The sequence below is a fragment of the Acomys minous genome, assembly GCF_964271855.1.
Source record: "Acomys minous genome assembly, chromosome: 13".
NCBI lineage: Eukaryota > Metazoa > Chordata > Mammalia > Rodentia > Muridae > Acomys > Acomys minous.
Window position 1 is genome coordinate 47,304,855 of NC_140495.1, and position 19,083 is coordinate 47,323,937.

General features: G+C 47.8%; 1 protein-coding gene across 2 annotated transcripts in view; it reads right to left on the reverse strand.

The window, feature by feature from the left end:
• Positions 1–19,083, reverse strand: part of RAB27A (RAB27A, member RAS oncogene family) — a 64,417-nt gene that overhangs the window by 21,840 nt on the left and 23,494 nt on the right. Inside the window, exons 1-2 of one of the 2 annotated variants that reach the window (XM_084752906.1) lie at positions 17,390–17,506; positions 3,400–3,574 (exon numbers count right to left, since the gene is read on the reverse strand). In XM_084752906.1, coding sequence (XP_084609032.1) covers positions 3,400–3,552 — 153 coding nt within the window. In that variant the 5' untranslated portion in view covers positions 3,553–3,574; positions 17,390–17,506. Of the gene's footprint in view, positions 1–3,399; positions 3,575–17,389; positions 17,507–19,083 lie in introns of those variants that run through there. The other variant, XM_084752905.1, reaches the window with a different exon arrangement.

The window sequence follows — 19,083 nt, forward strand, 5'->3', positions numbered from 1 at the left end:
TACTGCTACCCACCCAACTCCCACATAAACATAAATAAAGACAGAATAAAGGTCTTTTAGAGTCGATTCTGTCTCATATGTGCAACAACACAGATGAACTTCGAGATACTAGACTAAGTCTGAGAAGACAAACACAAAAGGCCTTGTATAGGACAGGTCCAGATTTAGGCAACTCTAAGGGTTTTCACAGTAGTGGAAAGGACGGATGTGCAATAATGTTATGGGGGTCCATTTCTGCGATGAGCGTGGTGAGGAAGACCTTTAGTTCCAACACTCAGAAAGAGCTCTGTGGGTTCAAGACCAGCCTGGTCTACATAGCAAGTTCCAGGCAAGTCAGCGCCATACAGTGAGACCTTGTCTCAAAAGAAGACAGTTCTAAAATTAAATGGTGGCTGGTGGCGCATGCGTAGAACTCCAGCACTCGGGCGATGAGGCAAGGGATCAGTCCAAAGCGGTCTAGGCTGCGCGAGACCCTCCCTATCTCAAAACACCGAATGAATCCGCCTGGAGAGTGCCCCGGTGGATAAGAGCACTGGCTGCTGCTGTGGAGGACCTGGGTTCGGATCCCAGCATCCACATGGTGGCCCCCAGCCATTTGAAACTACAGGTCCAGGGAATGTGACACTTTCTTCTGGCCTCTGTGGGTTCCAGGCACACATATCACACAAACACACACACACACACACACACACACACACACACACACACACGCACACAGGCAAACACTCATACACATAAAACAAAAATAATTAATCCAAAAACATAAATAAATCAAAAAATAAATATGCAAATAATGGTTGTGATAGTGACATCACATAAATATGCTACCATGAATGTGCTAGAAAATCTACTAGTCTCTACACTTTAAATGGATGGGTTTTACTTGTTGAGAATTACACATCAATAAATCTACCTCAGACCAAAGGGGAGGGCTGGAGTTGCCCTTCGTGGTGACAGACTACCCACCCAGCATGCAGATGCGCAAAGCTCTGACTTCAGTCCTCAGAACCCCCGCGCACAGAACAAGCCAGGTTATAAGATGAGAAGTAATAGCCGGGCGTGGTGGTGCACGCCTTTAATCCCAGCACTCAGGAGGCAGAGGCAGGCGGATCGCTGTGAGTTCGAGGCCAGCCTGGTCTACAAATCGAGTCCAGGACAGCCAAGGCTACACAGAGAAACCCTGTCTCAAAAAAAAAAAAAAAAGATGAGAAGTAATTAGCAAAACCAACCATGTATACACAGGAGGCCCTAGTGTGTGACACCAACACATGCAAATGCTTCCAAAATCTGGTTTAGATCAATGCTACTGGATTATTCAGAATAATGACAAGAGAAAGTCTGCACATGGGGCCACTGAGCAGGAGAGAGGGAGGGAGGGAGGGAGGAAGGAGAGAGACAGACAGACAGACAGAGACAGACAGACAGAGACAGACAGAAACAGACAGAGAGACAGAGACAGAGACTCATACATAGAGAAAGAGAGGGGGTAGAAAGAGAGACAGACAGACAGAGCAAGCTCAGAGAGAAACTACAGAGCCTACTTTGGGGCCAGTGGTACCAGACTGGCACCTATCATCCTTAACTACAGAGTGCACAGTGCAAGACTGGTTGACCCCATGGTGGCTGAACCCAAGGACAGCAAGTACTGACCCTGCAGTGACTCCACCAATGATGTGACTGTCAACACCTCTTAGGGCCTCATCTTACTCGGTGAGGCTACGTCGCTGTAGGAGTGTCTGGTTGCTAGGTATGGTGAAACACAGCTGTAACTCCAGAACTCGGGAGTCTGAGGCAAGAGTTCAAGGTCAGCCTGGGCTACATAGAAAGATGCTAAAATGATCACATAAAACAAGACTGGCGGTAAAAAGAAAAAAAGGGGGTGAGGTGGGTGGGTATAACAGGTTAAAGGGAATGGCTTGTTCTATCCTCAGCTGGGGACCCTGCAGCTTCCCTGACAGAATACACAAGCTGACAGCCCTTTGGCTTCTCCCTTATTCAGCCTACCAGTAACTGGGGTTTTCAAGCAACATCATTCATGGAAGGTCATCATCTCTCCTTTGCACTCTGACCATGTGGCCTCCTGCCTTCTTCTTCCCCCCTCCATTAAAAGACTGCACAGCCCCAGGCAGTGGTGGCGCACACCTTTAATCCCAGCACTTAGAAGTGCAGAGGCAGGTGGATCTCTGTGAGTTCGAGGCCAGCCTGGTCTACAAAGTGAGTCCAGGACTCCCTGTCTCGAAAACACAAAATAAATAAATAAATAAATAATAAATGACTCTGCACTTCCCTGGTCCTCTTAAACACACACACACACTTTCCCACCGTCATGCTACAGCACACTGCGTCACCAGCAGCATCCCACGCTGCCATCCCACCCTCACTCTCCTGGCACACAGCGTTTCCTGTGGAGCCGTGCACTTCAGTTAAGAGAGATGTGGTTAAGGATGAGGCAACGAGACAATGACAATCATGTGAGGCCACGCCCAGCCAACAGGAGCACAAGGGGCAGGGTGGCTGACAGGCCTCAGGGCAATGGTAGACAGATCACTCGGTGCTGTTCAGAAAGAAAGAAAGAAAGAAGCCAGAAGAGAAGCAAGGGGAGACGCTGATAGAAATGTCCACTGCAGGGGCTGGAGAGGTGGCTCAGTGGATGGGAGCATGCATTCTTGCAGAGGACCCAAGTTGGACTCCCAGAACCTACAGCAGGTGGCTCCCTCATGCCTGTAACTCCAGCAACAGGAGATCCAATACATCTGGCCTCCAGCCTCCATGGGTACACACACACACACACACACACACACACACACACCTAGGGGGGGGGGAAGAGCAAGAGCACATACATTCACACATGATTAAAAATAAGTCCTTTTTAAATTTTATTTATTTATTTATTTTTTGTTTTTTTTAAGATAAGGTTTCTCTGTGTAGTCTTGGCTGCCCTGAAGTCTCTTTGTAGACCAGGCTGGCCGCCTCGAACTCACAGTGATTTGCCTGTCTCTGCCTCCCAAGTGCTGGGATTAAAGGCGTGCACCACGACGCCTGGCAATAAGTCCCCTTTTTAAGGGGAAAAAAAAAGAGAGAGAGATAAATGCCCTCTAATTAAGTGCAAAGGGTTTTACGTGAAGTGTCCTGAGCATAGCAGTCTTTCCTCCCTTTCACTCATTCATTCATCCATTCATTGTTTATTTATTTATTTGCTATGTAGACCTGGCTGCTCACCAACTCCGGGATCTGCCTACCTCCACCTCCAGAGTGCTGGGATGGAAGGTGTGCGCCACCATGCGCAGCCACACTTTGCTGTGTCCCAACCTTTGGCTTCTTAAGTCCTACGGAGCAAACTAAATAGGTCTGTTAAGTTGTTGACTCAGATTAGAGTCTCACGAGGGAGTTTGAACTTACCACCCTCTTCTCCCTGAAATCAATGCCCACTGTGGTGATGAACTTGGAGTTGAATTTCCCGTCTGTGTACTGGTAAAGTACGCTGGTCTTCCCCACTCCCGAGTCTCCCAAGGCCAAAAACTTGATGAGGTAATCATAATCCCCATCCGCCATGGCGGAGGACTCTGCGCTTCACCTGTAAGACACAAATGAAGGGAGTTAGTAAAAATCCACTAGAAATGCTAGAGTTAGGGCAGGTGGGACGGCTCAGTGCACAAGGCTGACAACCTGAGTTATCCCTGGAATCCACAGAAAGGTAGGAGAGCATCAAACCCACAAGGCTGGCTTCTGACACGTGCAGGCCACTACGACACTCAGACACACGATCATTTTGCTTAATTAAAAAATAAAATATTAAGCCAAGGCGGTGGTGACACACGCCTTTAATCCCAGCACTCGGAGGCAGAGGAAGGTGGATTGCTTGAGTTCGAGGCCAGCCTGGTCTACAAAGTGAGTCCAGGACAGCCAAGGTTACACAGAGAAACCCTGTCTCGAAAAACAAAAACAAAAACAAAAATAATAATAAAATAAAATATTAGCCAGATGTGGTGGCCCACACCTTTAATCCCAGCACTTGGGAGGCAGAGGCAGATGGATTTTCATGAGTCCAAGGCCAGCCTGGTCTACAAATCGAGTCCAGGACAGCAAAGGCTACATAGAGAAAACCTGTCTCAGAAAGAAAAAATAAAAGAAACTAAATAAATAAAATATAAAATATTAGAATTTCCATTATCCAAGTGGCAATATTCTGTTCAATAAGTACTTTGCTTTCTTTGTTTGGGGCTTTGTCTGTCTGTCTGTCTGTCTGTCTGTTGGGGGTTTCTGTCTGTTTATTTTTGAGGTAGATCTCAAGTAACTCAGGTTGACCTAGAACTCTTGATCTTCCTGCCTCCAGCCAGTGCTTGGATTACAGACAGGATGCACCACCATGACTGGCTTTCAACAAGTGCTTCTGCATAACATCCATCCATTTGGGGGTCTGTGACGGAGGATAATGCAGTGTTCACTGTCCCCAAGAACCAAATAACTAGTGGATGAGATATTGTTGGGAAAGTAAATGAATTTTTTTTTTAAGTTCTTAAAATTTTGTGTGTATGAGTGTGTGCTTTGCACCACATGTATGCAGTGCCCTTGGAAGCCAGAAGAGGACATGGGATTCCTTAGAACTGAAGTTACAAGTGGCCGTGAGCTCCCACGTGGGTGCTGAGAATCAAACCCAGGTCCTCTGGAAGAGCAGCCAGTGCTCTCAACTGCTCAGCCATCTCTCAGCCTAACAGCTTAGCTTTAACTTAACACACATACTGTAGCACTACAAAGAAAGAAATGCCAGGTGGGAATGCCAGTCAGACCGATCCTGAACCGGCACACCACAGAGAACAAAATGTGGAACAGTGGGTGTGGGGGCACACACCTGCAATCCTAGCAGTCCAGAAACAGAGGCAGGAGGATTGCCCATGGGTTTGGGGTTAACGTGGGCTAGACAGTGCGATCTCAGCCAACCAGGGCTACAAAGTGAGGCTGTCTCCAAATATAAAAGAAAAAAAAAACCAATGGGAAGATGGAAGCAGAGGAAGGACAGAGGGAGACATGGTGGTGCACGCCTGTAAGCCCTGGAGGGTGCAGGGGACAGAGGGAGACATGGTGGTGCCCGCCTGTAAGCCCTGGAGGGTGCAGGGGACAGAGGGAGACATGGTGGTGTGTTGGGGGATGGTCTGATGTATTTTGATGTTAATTACTACTTTCTGTCTGTGACCCACCTTTTACTTAATAAAAAGCCGTCCCACCTGGGCTGGACAGAGGAGATAGGTGGGGCTTAGAAAAAGAGGAATTCTAAAAACAAACAAACAAACAAATAAACCGCCACCGAAAAAAGGAGACCTGAAGTGAAGAGAAGAGGCTGCCATGGGTCGCGGCATGGATGGAGAATCCAGCCCAGATTTTAAAAAAACCGTAAACAAATATTTGGGATTATGGATGGGAGGTAGCTTGATAAAAGTTATTAAAGCAGATGGCATGGGATTGAGGCAGGGACTCCATGCCTGCCCCACTATGGGAGGTAGTTTAGAGGATTGATATCTGCCCTGCCCCAGGTTAACTAAGGCTATTTTAAAATATAATAAGTGTCTGTATCTTGATTGATTGCTAGCCGGGCCTACAGATAGTACATGTAATTTTTAAAACAATAGTGGTGCATGCCTGTAAGCCCTGGAGGGTGTAAGTGGATCCTGAGTTTGAGGCTAACCTTAGCTGAAATTTTGTCTCAATGGGGGAAAAAAAAGTGCATTCAGAGACAGATGGGACAAGGTATAAGTACTGACTCCCAGCGCTCACTGGATACAATTCCTCTTTTCAGTGCTAGAGCCTGGCCTTTCCCTCGTTTTACTTGGATTTTAAGTAATTCTGTTTGTCCTATTAAATTTCACGTCAAGGCACATCGACAACTGACAGGAGATGGCTCAGTCCATAAAGCACTTACTTTGTACACATGGGGACCTGAGCTCAGATTCCCCAGCACCCACGTGACAGGCCACTTATGCCTCCCTAACCTGCCCACAGAGCTGTGGGGATAGGCAGATCTGGCTAGCCAACCTAGACACCTAGTGAGCTCCAGATTCAGTGGGGTACCCTGCCTCCAAAGATGAGGTACAGAGGGCTGGAGAAAGACACTTGACAACAACTTCTGACCTTCATGTGTGCATACACATGCGTGCACACACACACACACTCACACATCCATACACAGAGAGATGGAGGGTGCAGGATGGGTGGTACACCTGTAATCCCAGGACTCTGCCTGGGCTACACCGAGAAAACCTGTGTGTGTGTGGGGGGGGGGGGGCGGGGTGTTAAGCTGGGCATGGTGGCACACACCTTTAATCCCAGCACTTGGGAGGCATAGGCAGGTGGCTCTCTGTGAGTTCGAGGCCAGCCTGGTCTACAAAGTTAGTCCAGGACATCCAAGGCTACACAGAGAAATCCTGTCTTGAATCAAAAACAAACAAGCAAAACAACAACAACAACAAAACAAAATTAAAGACAGACAGACACATCTAACTTACAGGTCAAGTGACTCTGATAGCTTCTGTATACACTGTTGTTATAGTTTCCTATTTATTGGTCTGACTGCCTAGCTGTGACACTTTCTCAGGAAGTAGGTTCCACAGGGGAGTGGAAACTAAAACCCACGCTAACTCCACCTCCACCTGGGTTCCCGAACAGGAAGTGCTCAAAATCTTCAAGATCGTCGGAAACAAACTCCACTGTAAGGAGAAAGTTCCATTGTCACCCACAATATCCAACTACAGTTGCTCTTCTCCTTAGCATGGCTTTCATTATCTTTTTTTTTTTTTTAAGAGTTTCCCTGTGTAGCCCTGGCTCTCCCAGAACTCACTCTGTAGACCAGGCTGGCTTCGAACTCACAGCAATCCACCTACCTCTGCCTCCCGTGTGCTGGGATTAAAGGTGTACGCCACCACCAACCAGCTCATTATCTCTTTTCACCTTCTCAATAGATGCAAATACACAATGTCAGTCCAAAGAGTCACTTACCAGGGGCAAAGGGGGCTGTGGGCAGGTGGGGACACACCTTTGATCCCAGCACAGGGGAGGCAAAGGCGGGCAGATTTCTGTGAGTTCAAGTCAGCCTGGTCTATTAAACGCTCCAGGCCAACACACACACACACACACACACACACACGCACGCACGCACGCACGCACGCACGCACGCACACACACGCACACACACACAGCCCTGCGCACTCTCATTTCACATCAAAGTCTCCTGACTTCTTGTCCCACTCCCAGCGACCCTTGCTGGCCAGGAAAGGCAGTGCTCGCCCAGCCATTGGCGCATCACATGTCCACCATGCTGCTCCCTCCCTCACACTCCGTCTGTTCGCATACTAGGCTTCCTGTAGGGCTATACTGTATAGAGCCATAGAATTCATAAACAAGCTAGGACCTTTATTCATTTTCAAGCTCACTTCTTCTACCCCTGTCCGACTCCTCAACCTGGTGACTCACTCTCATAAATCCAACCTCCCGAGCCCCTAGAGCTACTGTTGCAAACTTCCTCAGCTAGCCTTGGCGCAGACATGACAGGCCCCTGTAGATGAGGGCAGAGCCTCTACAAACATTTGCAGTTCTGTTTGAAGGCGGCGCTTCCCGGAGTGGGTGACTGTCTGACGTAAGACATGGGATTAATGATCTCTCTAAACGAGGACCACAAGAAGACAGACGCCTGGCTCCTTGTTACATAGCAACAGAAGCTAAGGCTTGAAAGCAGATGCAGATGCTCGCCAGTCATTTGGGACGGGGGTTTAATTGAAGCGAGGGGACTCCAGTTCTGCAATAGGAGTGACACAGCCCCTGTGGCTGTTTCATTTGTTCTTTATATTAAGTTGGGGAAAGCTGGTCAGTCATGTACCTCTGTTTTATTTTATTTTTTAATTTACGATCAGGTTTTTTTTTGTTGTTGTTTGTTTTTCAAGACAGGGTTTCTCTGTGTAGCCTTGGCTGTCCTGGACTCTTGCTTTGTAGACCAGGCTAGCCTAGAGATCCACCTGCCTCTGCCTCCAACTGCTGGGATTGTTGCTTTTTCGAGACAAGGGTTTCTCTGTATAGCTCTAGCTGTCCTCAGACTTAAGAGACACCCATCTGTTTCCTGCGTGCTGGGATTAAAGACATATCTACCACTGCCTGAACAGACTATTTTTATTGATGATATTACCCTTTTGTTTTGTTTTGCTTTTCAAGACAGGGTTTCTCTGTATAGTAGTTTCTATCCGAGAACTTGCTATGTAGACCAGGCTAGCCTCAAACCCATAGATCTGCCTTCCTCTGCCTCCTGGGATAAAAGACATGTGCTACCACACTGGCTGTGTTGTGTTTGGTTGGGTTGCTTTGTTTTTAAAATTAAGAAAAAGAAAACTCCAGGGGCTGCAGAGATGGCTATGAGCACCTGCCTCTCTTACAGGCGTGCTGGTGTTTCCCAGCACATCGGGGGCCCTTCATGACCACCTGTAAGCCAGGCGCTGGGAGCTGACACCCTCCTCTGGCATCTTCAGTCACTGCATGCAGGCACAAACCCATACACAAAAAAATAAAAAGTATAAAAAAGAAAGATGGTAATACATCACCTCACACAGCTGCTCTAAGGAGAGTAAGAGATGCTGTTTGTGGGGGTACCCAGTAAACAGGGGGTGTTCCTGTGTGATCTAACAGCCCAGGACTCACAGAACTGCAAGGAAAGGCCCAGAACCTCATCTACATAAAAAAAAAAATATTAATCAAACTGAGAAGCTAAGGCTGTACTAAAGAGATTGGAACATCGGTCAGTATCTGAGTCCCTCGATCACGGAGGACGTACTGTTTCAATGCCTCCATCAGCCTCAGAAAACTCCAGGTGCTTCCAGAGCAAACTCCCCCCCACCCCACCCCACTCAGCTGGCTTCTAGCTCTCCTCCTTACACAAATATTTTTTCAAAGTGCTCCCCACCCTCATCCTCATCAGACTAACAATAGAAAGCACAGAACGCCCATTTCCTCAACATGAGCCACCCGTTAGATAAGTGTCTGAAAGGCAAAGAGCTTCCTTATTCAAAAAAATAAAATAAAGAAGGAGGCGGGGCCTGGTGGTGCGAGCCTGGAATCCCAGCTACCCCAGCGGCTGAGGAGGGTGAACAGAAAGGGCAAGGCCAGCCTGGGCAACATAGTGAGACCTCACCTCAAAATAAACAGCAAAAGGGAGCCTGAGAAGACAGTGTGGTGGTAGAGCACCCCTGTTGCAGCGTGAGGCCCTGGGTTCGAGTCCTACCACCAAAACAAACAAGAACACAAGAAACAAGACCTCCAAACATAGTTGAATTGTTTTCCAGAGAGTAAAAGAAGAAAGTGGTTTCAGTTCAGATAAGAAGGGGAGGTGAGGGGGCTGGAGAGATGGCTCAGAGGTTAAGAGCACCGCCTGCTCTTCCAAAGGTCCTGAGTTCAATTCTCAGCAACCACATGGTGGCTCACAACCATCTATAATATAACCTGGTGCCCTCTTCCGGCCTGCAGGTAAACAAGCAGACAACACTGTATACATAATAATAAAATAAATCTTAAAAAGAAGAAGAAGAAGAAGAAGAAGAAGAAGAAGAAGAAGAAGAAGAAGAAGAAGAAGGGGAGCTGAGCTTTAGCAGACCACGCCCGGAACCCCCAAGACTCAGGAGGCTGATGCAGGAAGGGTTGCTGGGTCGCACAGCAAGACTGTCTCAAAAATAATAATAAAACAAAATAAAAAGAAGGAAGCATTGCTGAAGAGCCACCGTATGCCCAAACAGCACTAGAATGGGTGAGTGTATTTATCATCCTTATAGCTACAGATGTGCAACACAGAGAGACTGCCTCCCCCATGGAGTTTGCGTGGGTCCAGATTCTAACTATTCCACTCTCCCAGCCGGGTCCCAGCTTGTCATAATAGCCTCATCTCTTCAGCTGTAAAATGGAGGCAACAGCTGGTGACTTTCTTTCATTCAGAGGCTCTGATAAACACCCTGACATTAGGAATTTAGGGAAATGTGAGTTGAGTTTTTTCGGTTTTGTTCTTTTATTGGCTTTGTTGATTTTTCAAGACAGGGTTTCTCTGTGTAGCCTTGGCTGTCCTGGACTCCCTCTGTAGACCAGGCTGGCCTCGAACTCACAGAGATCTGCCTGCCTCTGCCTCCCGAGTGCTGGGATTAAAGGCGTGCTCCACCACCACCCAGCTGAGTTGGTTTTTTTCTTCTTCTAATTTTTGAGGGTGTAATTACATAATTTCTCCCTTCCCTTCCCTCTCCCTCCAAACCCTCCCTGCTCTTTCTTCATTAAGTGTTATCGCACAGGTGTGTCTATGTCTGTACACAGTAGCTCACAGCTCCAGATGGCAGTCCGTCATTTCGGAAAGTGACAAGGACAGGAACTGGAAGCAGCTAGTCACGCCAGAGAGGACACATGCCTACTTTATGGTGAGCTCTTTCTCCATTCCCACACAGTCAGGGCCTCAACCCCAGGGGATGGTTTTAACCACATCACTTTAAGGTAGTTCAGAGGACACAGCACAGACTGGCTCAAGGCCACCTTGGTCTACACAACCCCTCACTGACACTCGTCCTCCGGGTGAGTCTACACTGTGTCAAGTCGACAAGTAAAGCCAACCATCCTAAGAACCCTACTATATACAGAGACTTGACCTTCGGAGTGAGGTAACTCACAGAAAGATTTCAGACAAGTGATTGGCCCAAGTGTTCAATCACAGTAACGTATTAGCGGTATAGACAGTTCTGTTTTTTCTATTTATTTTTGAGACGGAGCATGTATGGAGGTCATTAAAAAAAAACTATGCAAAAATGGGTTTTCTCCCTTCCATCATGTACGTTCCAGAGATCAACTCAAGTCACCAGGCTTGTCAGCGAGGCCGTTTACCCAGAAAGCCATCCCGCCTGTCCTGGCAGTAAGGTGCTGGTCTTCTTGTTGCTGTTCAGGGAGGCTCTCACTGTGTATAGCCGTGGCTGGTATGGATCTCACTTCACATAGCAATCTGGCCTCAAACTCACAGAGACCTGCCCGTTCTGTCTCCTGGGTATCGCCATGTCCAGCTGGCAATATGATTTTCATTTTAATTTTTTTTTTCTTTCGTGGTGCTGGGGACCAAATCAGGGCCTTTCGAGTGCATATTAGAAGGGTTCTCTACCACTGAGCTAACAGCCGCAGCCCACAGCCTACTCTTACTATTAATACAATCTGTGCCTGGATGTTCAGAAAAACACCAGTGCAACTGGAGGGTTAAAATCAACTTGAAGAAAACTTAAGTGCTGTCAGCTCCCAAGTCCACCGAGGATTTCTAAAGCATTGCCATCGCTTCCCAGTTGACCCAGAGACCAGGAAGTAGTAACATGAGCTGCAGTGTGATAGGGAAGGAGAGAGAGGCCATTAGACCTCTCCTGAGAAGATCCGGAAGAGCAGTGTCGTCTTTAAAGAGATACTAGCTTTTCATCCCAATGTGGACCATCCACTTACTCAAGAGGCAATAGCTACCACTTGTGCCAAAGCCTCTTTGAAGATCAGAATGTGCATGTCTGTAGGGATTCGGGAGAGTCACCAAAATCTGGATGTGTAGTACTTACAGCTCGTGACAAGTGCCTCTTGCTTTATACACAGTCTAATGGGAGACGGATACGCCCTTCCATGTATGCTGTAGAGGTGTGGCCAATTGGCTTCCTGAGTAATACCTTAAATAAGACAGAGGCAGCCACACCATACACACAGCCGTATGTCACTGTCATACGGAACATCTGAGCATGCCTCCTAACGACACCCTGAAGCTGGGCTGTCTCCAGGAATTTGATAAAAAAGGAAGAAGTGTTAAGTCCACTCCCAGTGGGTGGCTGCTTTCTGGGCGTGCTTTGGAGACAGTGAAGAACAGGGCCGGGAGCCAGGATCTTCAACAGGGTGACAGACACCACACCCTTCTGGGTAAAGTGAGCGGTGAAGAGTCTGGGTGCGGTGGATCAACTTCGTAAGAGGTGCTCTCTGCTCCAGGCAGGTCAGGGCTTGAACCCTACGTTAAGGCTGTAAGCCTGGTGCTTTCCACACAGGCTAAAGACTGGCTCTAAGAAATGACATTCCTCAAAGACGGGAGGGAAAGCCTTCTCCAGGCATGAAGAATACAGGAGCAACCTAAGCCTCTGGGAAGGCAGGCTACCTGCAAGTCCACCTGCTACCCACAGGCTCCTAAGCTGCAGAAGCGGGGGGCAGGGGGTGGTTATGGGGGGTTATTAAGCCAGAAACCACCAACCCCCTATGGCTGCTACTGGAGGCCAAACTGATAGACAGCACCCAAAGCAGAGGGCACTGAAGTTGGAAAGGAAATCTCTGACATTCCACAGTGCAGAGGTCTTTCTGAAACCCAGGTGGGGATTCGGGGCAGACCCCCCCCTCTTAGGACTCAGACTTGTGTGAGGAACCTCAGACCCACACAGCTGCAGCACATCAAAGATGGCCAGCTGCTACGGAAATGCACCGGATCAAAGAGCAAGCCCTTCACTCAGGGAGGCAGAAGCAGGTGGATCGCTGTGAGTCCCAGGCTAGCATGGTCTACAAAGGGAGTCAAGCACAGCCAAGACTACACAGAGAGACCCTGTCTTGAAAAACAAACAAACAAGCAAAAAGGAATTCTATGTCTATTCAAGTAATGAAAGCAGTTATACAAACAACCATGAGTTGTCAGTATAGCTGAGAAACAGGGTCTCACTTAAGAGTTTCTTAAAGACTTCTTAAGAAAAAGAATGAGCCAGGCGTGGTGGCACACGCCTTTAATCCCATCACTCAGGAGGCAGAGGCAGGCGGATCGCTGTGAGTTCAAGGCCAGCCTGGTCTACAAAAGGAGTCTAGGATAGCCAAGCTACACAGAGAAACCCTGTCTCGAAAAAGAGAGGGGGGGAGGTGTACATTTTCTCATCCATAGGGAAATTGGGTCTGAGTATTTAACACCCAGCTCTTTCTTTCTGCACCCATTCATTTATGCACCAGGGTGTTAACTTTCAGCATTTTTTTTAAAGGAGTGGTGTTTCCAGTATGCTGTAATCAAGCCTGACTTCTTCAACATGAGGTACTAAGCAGGCTTTAACTTTCCTGTGCCGCGACTCCTACCCCAACCCCCCTCCCTGAAGGAGAAGCTGCACCACCGCACAGGGATGTCCACAAAGGATGCTCTGGTGGACACTTGCAGCTTCCCTCCTCCATTAGCTTCTCTCACACCCTAGCCATTCTCATTAAACAGAGCTGTTCTGTATCCATGGGAACACGTTCTTCAGGTCCATGGTGGCTGCCCAAAGTACTCCACGTTTCTAGCTGGCTTTCATTTGTAGAGTCAATCATCTGCAGTGTGCAAAGTTGTGCTCTGACGGCAAACTCGCTCCCACACCATGGGCTCCTCTGCTGCCTTCTCCCGCACCGTGGGTTCGTCTGCTGCCTTCTCCCGCGCCGTGGGCTCGTCTGCTGTCTTCTCCCGCGCCGTGGGCTTGTCTGCTGCCTTCTCCCGCACCGTGGGCTCCTCTGCTGCCTTTTCCCGCGCCGTGGGCTCCTCTGCTGCCTTCTCCCGCGCCGTGGGCTCCTCTGCTGCCTTCTCCATCCTTTGCCTCTGTTGTCCCACATCTCCAGACTTTCTTCCCCAAAAGCTGACCCTCTAGTTACACCAGGCAACCGCGCGTGCCCTCCTGGAAGCACGGTGAGCTACTGTGCACACATCTACATATTTGACCCTTCTTAGTAAAGTCCCACAAGGCTGGGTCTCTGGAAAATTCTACTTTTCCAATAAGAGATAGTTTTGCCTGGCTACATATGAGATGGGAGATGAAAAGCTATAGACTGAAGGTTTTCAACACTGCTGGTGTGAGGCGCACCATGACATACTGAGAAGGCAGTATATGTACCTATTACAAGCTTACCTGTTGTAGTTATAAATAAAAAGGTAAAAAATAAAAACCAGTGCAATAGGATCAGAAAATCAATCTATTGTCTAATGTTCAAAAGCCACTAAAATAGTTTTTTTGGGGGGGGGGTTCGAGACAGGGTTTCTCTGTATGTAGCCCTAGCTGTCTCAAAACTTACTTTGTAGACTAGGCTGGCCTCGAACTCACAGAGATCCACCTGCCTCCACCTCCCTAGTGCTGGGGAATTTTTAAAAAAGACTAATATTATGTTCTCAATTATTACATGAAAATAAAACATTCTATAGAGTAACATCATTAAAAACAACTCTGGAAGCCAGGCATGGTAGTGCAGGCCTTTAATCTCAGCACTCAGGAGGCAGAGGCAGGGCAGATCACTGAATTCAAGGCCAGCCTGGTCTACAAAGCAGAGATAACAGAGAAATCCTTTCTTGAAAAACCAAACCCAACAAAAAACAGTAAAACAAAAAACCAGCTCTGGAGCTGGAGAGGTGGCTTAGAGACTCTTGCAGGGACTCAGGTTTGATTCCCAGTACTCACAAGGTGGCTCACAACCATCTACAATTTCAGTTTTAGGGGATCTGACACCTTCTTCTGGCTTCTGAGGGCATCAGGCATGCATGTGGTGTATGTGTAGACAGATGCAGATAAAGCATTCACACACATAAATCTAATATTTAAAAAAAACTTTGATGCCCGGCATGGTGGTGTACACCTTTAATCCCAGCACTCAGGAGGCAGAGGCAGGTGGATCGCTGTGAGTTCAAGGCCAGCCTGGTCTACAAAGTGAGTTCAGGATAGCCAAGGCTACACAGAGAAGACCTGTCTTAAAAAAACAAAAATAACAAAAACAAAAAAACAAAAACACAAAAAAACTTTGATATGCAGGGTGTTGCAAGGTGCATCTTTAATCCCAACACTTAGACTGTGGACCAGACTGGTCTACAGAGTGATTTCCATGGCTGCACAGAGAAATCCCATCTAAGAAGAAAGACAGGCTTTCCTTTCATTAGTGGCACAGGTGACACCTTAGAAGTCCAAGCTTCTGTCGCTAGGTATCACTAAGTCTGTCTTCTACTTTCTCTCTACATACTGAATTACCCCCAAATATCATGATCCTTCATAGACGAATCCAAAGGAATAAAAATAAACTTACCTAGAGGCCAAGGTCTGACAGTGTCTCAGCCGACTCTGCTGGCTCTACCCTTCCTATGTAGATACGGGTTCTTAGAACTGGCTGTTTGCATGTCTATCTGCATGTTTATAGAACAGGCGTGTCTGGAGTTCACTAATGCGGAGGCACTGGGGCGAGCGCACCACCACCCACTCACTCCCAGCAGCCCCGCAGACTGCTACATGCTTTCCTGCTGTTATTGTTGGTTGTGATCAGTAGGAGGAATCTAAGATAATTTTTTTAATATTTTGTTTTGTACTTTGTGGTGGTCTGAAACAGAATGATTTGGTTCCCAGTTGGTGGACTGTTTAGGAAGGAGTAGGAGGTGTGGCCTTGTTGAGGAGGTATATGACTGGGTTTGAGGTTTCAAAAGCTCACTCCAAGCCTAATCTAAGGCGCTCTCTCTGCCTGAATCAGACATAAGGGTCCTCTCTGCATAACTAGGCAGTGCTCTCAACTGCCGACTCACCTGGCCAGCCCTGGTTTAGTGTCTTTTTTTTTTTTTCTTTTCTTTTCTTTTAAGATTAATTTATTATGTATTGTGAAACTTCTCAGACACATCTGTTTCAAGTTATCTTTCCCCAAAATTGTCACAGGAAAGTGCTAACTTGCAGTATCTTGGGATATAACCTCTTCATAGATAATTGAGGTAGTCAGGTTTTAAAAGAAATCAGGCTGGGCGGTGGTGGCGTAAGCCTTTAATCCCAGCACTCGGGAGGCAGAGGCAGGTGGATTGCTGTGAGTTCAAGGCCAGCCTGGTCTACAAAGCGAGTCCAGAACCGCCAGGGCTACACAGAGAAACCCTGTCTTGAAAAAAACAAAAAACAAAAAACAAAAACAAACAAACAAAAAAAGAAATCAGTAGGGTGAGCCTGAAGGCAGCCTAAGTTCGAAGCCAGCCTGGTCTACAGAGCCAGTTTCAGCAAGGGCTATACAGAGAGACAATGTCTTGAAAAACCAAAAAGGAAGGAAGGAAGGAAGGAAGGAAGGGAGGGAGGGAGAGAAATTTTGAGTTGGTGAGATGGCTTGCCACCTCAAACTTGAGGACCTGAGTGCTCTCCCCAGAACTCATGTAAAGAGTGAGCATGGGAGCAGATAGCTGGTACCCCAACACTGGGGAAACAATGACAAGATAATCCCTGGTGGGGGGCAGTGGGCACACATCAGCCAGCCTTGCCTAACTAGTGAGCTTCAGGCTCCATGAGAGACTTTATCTGAGAACATAACATGAAAACCAAAGAGGAAGATATCTGAGGTTGACCTCTGGCCTCTGCACACACATCATTGGAACACATATAGCCAGACACACAGATAAAATTTGGTCCCCAACATGCACAGAGGGAAGACAGCATGCAAAGGCACTTTCAAGAAGACCCAACCCTGCCAACACCCTGATCTTGGGTGACACTACATTTATTCACAGTTGGAGTGCCAGCTACATCAAACTGCCCCAAAGTGCCAAGATTTATATTAGGACATCTTTGGCTTTTCTCATCACCGCTCAGATGTTTCCCCCTCCAAGCTCTGAAACAGGAGCCTGGCCTTTCAAACCTAACAAGATGATTAACCATTTCAGTGCCCGCAAATTGGCACAATAGATCTCAAAACCGCTATAAGAAAAAAAAAAAATAACACAGATGCAAACCATACCTGAGGCAGAAGAGAACCCGTTGTATTTTCCTAAACCTTTAGTCTGGAGTTGCCAACACACCAACTGACAACTCCAAATCACATCTCTTCGTCTACAAGGTCACTTTTTGTCTAACGTTACAAAGAGAAAGGTAAGGCCAAATAGCCTACTCAGAAAGGGTTTTCCAAAGAATCTCTTGAAAGGCCGTCTATCTTGCTGGTGTTCCAAACCAGGCTTCCCCACAGAAACCCGCAGTCTGCCTAATGAGTCTCAGCTGCTGGTCATATGGCTGGGCCAAGCAGTCAAGTGATTCCCCCGGGTCAGGCTTCTTAGAGCCAATCCACCAGGCTCTCCACGGAAGGAGCAGACTCGTTAGTTGTGCCTGGATTTGGGGGCGCGCGGGGGGGGGGGGGGGAGTGTTCCCACTCTTGCTTTCCTCCACCATCAAGAAATCGCATTTGCTTTCTTAACTGGGGTTTCTGTACAAATGCAAGGCTTGGTCCAAACAGACAGATGAAAGATGCAAGTGGGCAGCCAGCTGGAGGCAGCTACACCGCTGCCTCCACCTGCTCCAGGCCTCACGCCCACCGCTACAACATTCTCCGGGGAGGGAGGGCGGGGTTCACCCTCACACCCACTCCACCCAAAGTCTGCGCGTTCTGCCCTCAGAGCGCCTACCTTATTCTCTTCCTGCCGGCGCCGGACCTGCCTCTCCACGGAGTTCAGTAACCCAGGGTCCTCGGTGGCTCCGCCCTCTTCTCCTCACCCACTTCTAATTGGCCACATCTTTCCTACGCTCACCCTCATTCCATTAAAAAAAAAAAATCATTTCTGGTCTGAATGGCCACGATAAAACACTTGTTTGGTATTCTGGAAGCAAACGTGGCCACACCTCTGATCCAAGCCTCTCCGGTATTCAAATTCAAATTGTTCTTTCTACAGGACAGAGGAAAGCCCAGCACTTTCCTTCCATAAAACTAGTCAAGGGGACCGGAGTGGGGGTGGGGGCCGCGGGGGGGGGGGGCGGGGAGGAGGGGACGGAAGCTGGAGAGAAACTCTGTTAAAACACAGTGTTCTTGCAGAGGTCGTGAGCTGAGCTGCCGTGTGGGTCCAGATCCTCCGCAAGGGCAGTGTGTGCTCTCACACATAGAACAAAAACAAATTATTTAAAATTTTCATTTAGTTGTATAAGTGTGTCTTTTAGTCCATGTGCACTGCGTGTGTGCAGGTGCCCGGGGAGGTCAGAAGGGTTTCAGATCTCCTCGCATTGGAATTACAGGTGGCTTTGAGCGTCCCGATGTGAAGTGACCCCGGGTTCTCTACCAGAGCAGCACGTGCTCTTAACTACTGAGCCCCAAATAAATAAATATGACATACACATTAACGAAATGAAGGACAGAGACAACAGGATATTTGATGAAGATCAACCTTTTCATGACAAAAGCTCTCAACAAGTTAGCTAGAGGGGAATTCCCCTCACCACAGCCAAGGGCATGTGTAACACAAAGCCAGAGCCCACACCGTCCTCCCTGCTGAGCTGCTGAAAGCCTTCCTCAAGACCAAGGCCAAGACAGCCGCTCACAGGCACCTGAACATCCAGAAGGACACAGCTGGAACAGCCAGGCAAGGGAGAGGAATAAGAACACCTCAATGAGAAAGAGGGCCTGAGGACAGAGCAAGCACACGATGGAGTCCTCGCCCTGAGTACAAGCCCCAGTACTGCAAATAGTAATAATTAAATAATCTCTCTTTGCTGGCAAATATGAGCCTACATACATACAGAGAACCCCATGCTCATGCACACACACATCCATACATGTACACATGCTCTCTCACACACATACATGTACACATGCTCATGCTCACACACACACACATACACACATGCTCATGCACACACACATAAACTCACTTCTATGGACTCAATTGAATAGGAAGAGGTAAAAAGGAACATTTGCCAAGAGTGGTGGTACACGTCTTTAATCCCAGCACTGAGGAGGCTGAGGCAGGTGGATTACTGTAAGTTTGAGGCCAGCCTGGTCTACAGTGTGAGTTCCAGGACAGCCAGGATGACACAGAGAAACCCTGTCTCAAATAAACAAAAAGGGGGGGGGGCTTTTACATGCCTGCTTCAATTGTTGTCTTGGAGGTTTACTGTCTCTTTCTGCTAACCTAGGCCTAGTTCTGGAAGCTTCTAGGCTCTGTACAGTCTAACCTAGGCCTAGAGTGTTTTCAGCCTCTGAGACTCAGTGGTGAATAAGCTCACCCTTTCTTGTTCTTTCTGAGCTCTGCCGGCTGGTTCAACTGGGCTGTTCTGCCTCAAATTCCTCTTCAAATTACATCTCAATTGTTATCCCATCCCTTGTATCCTC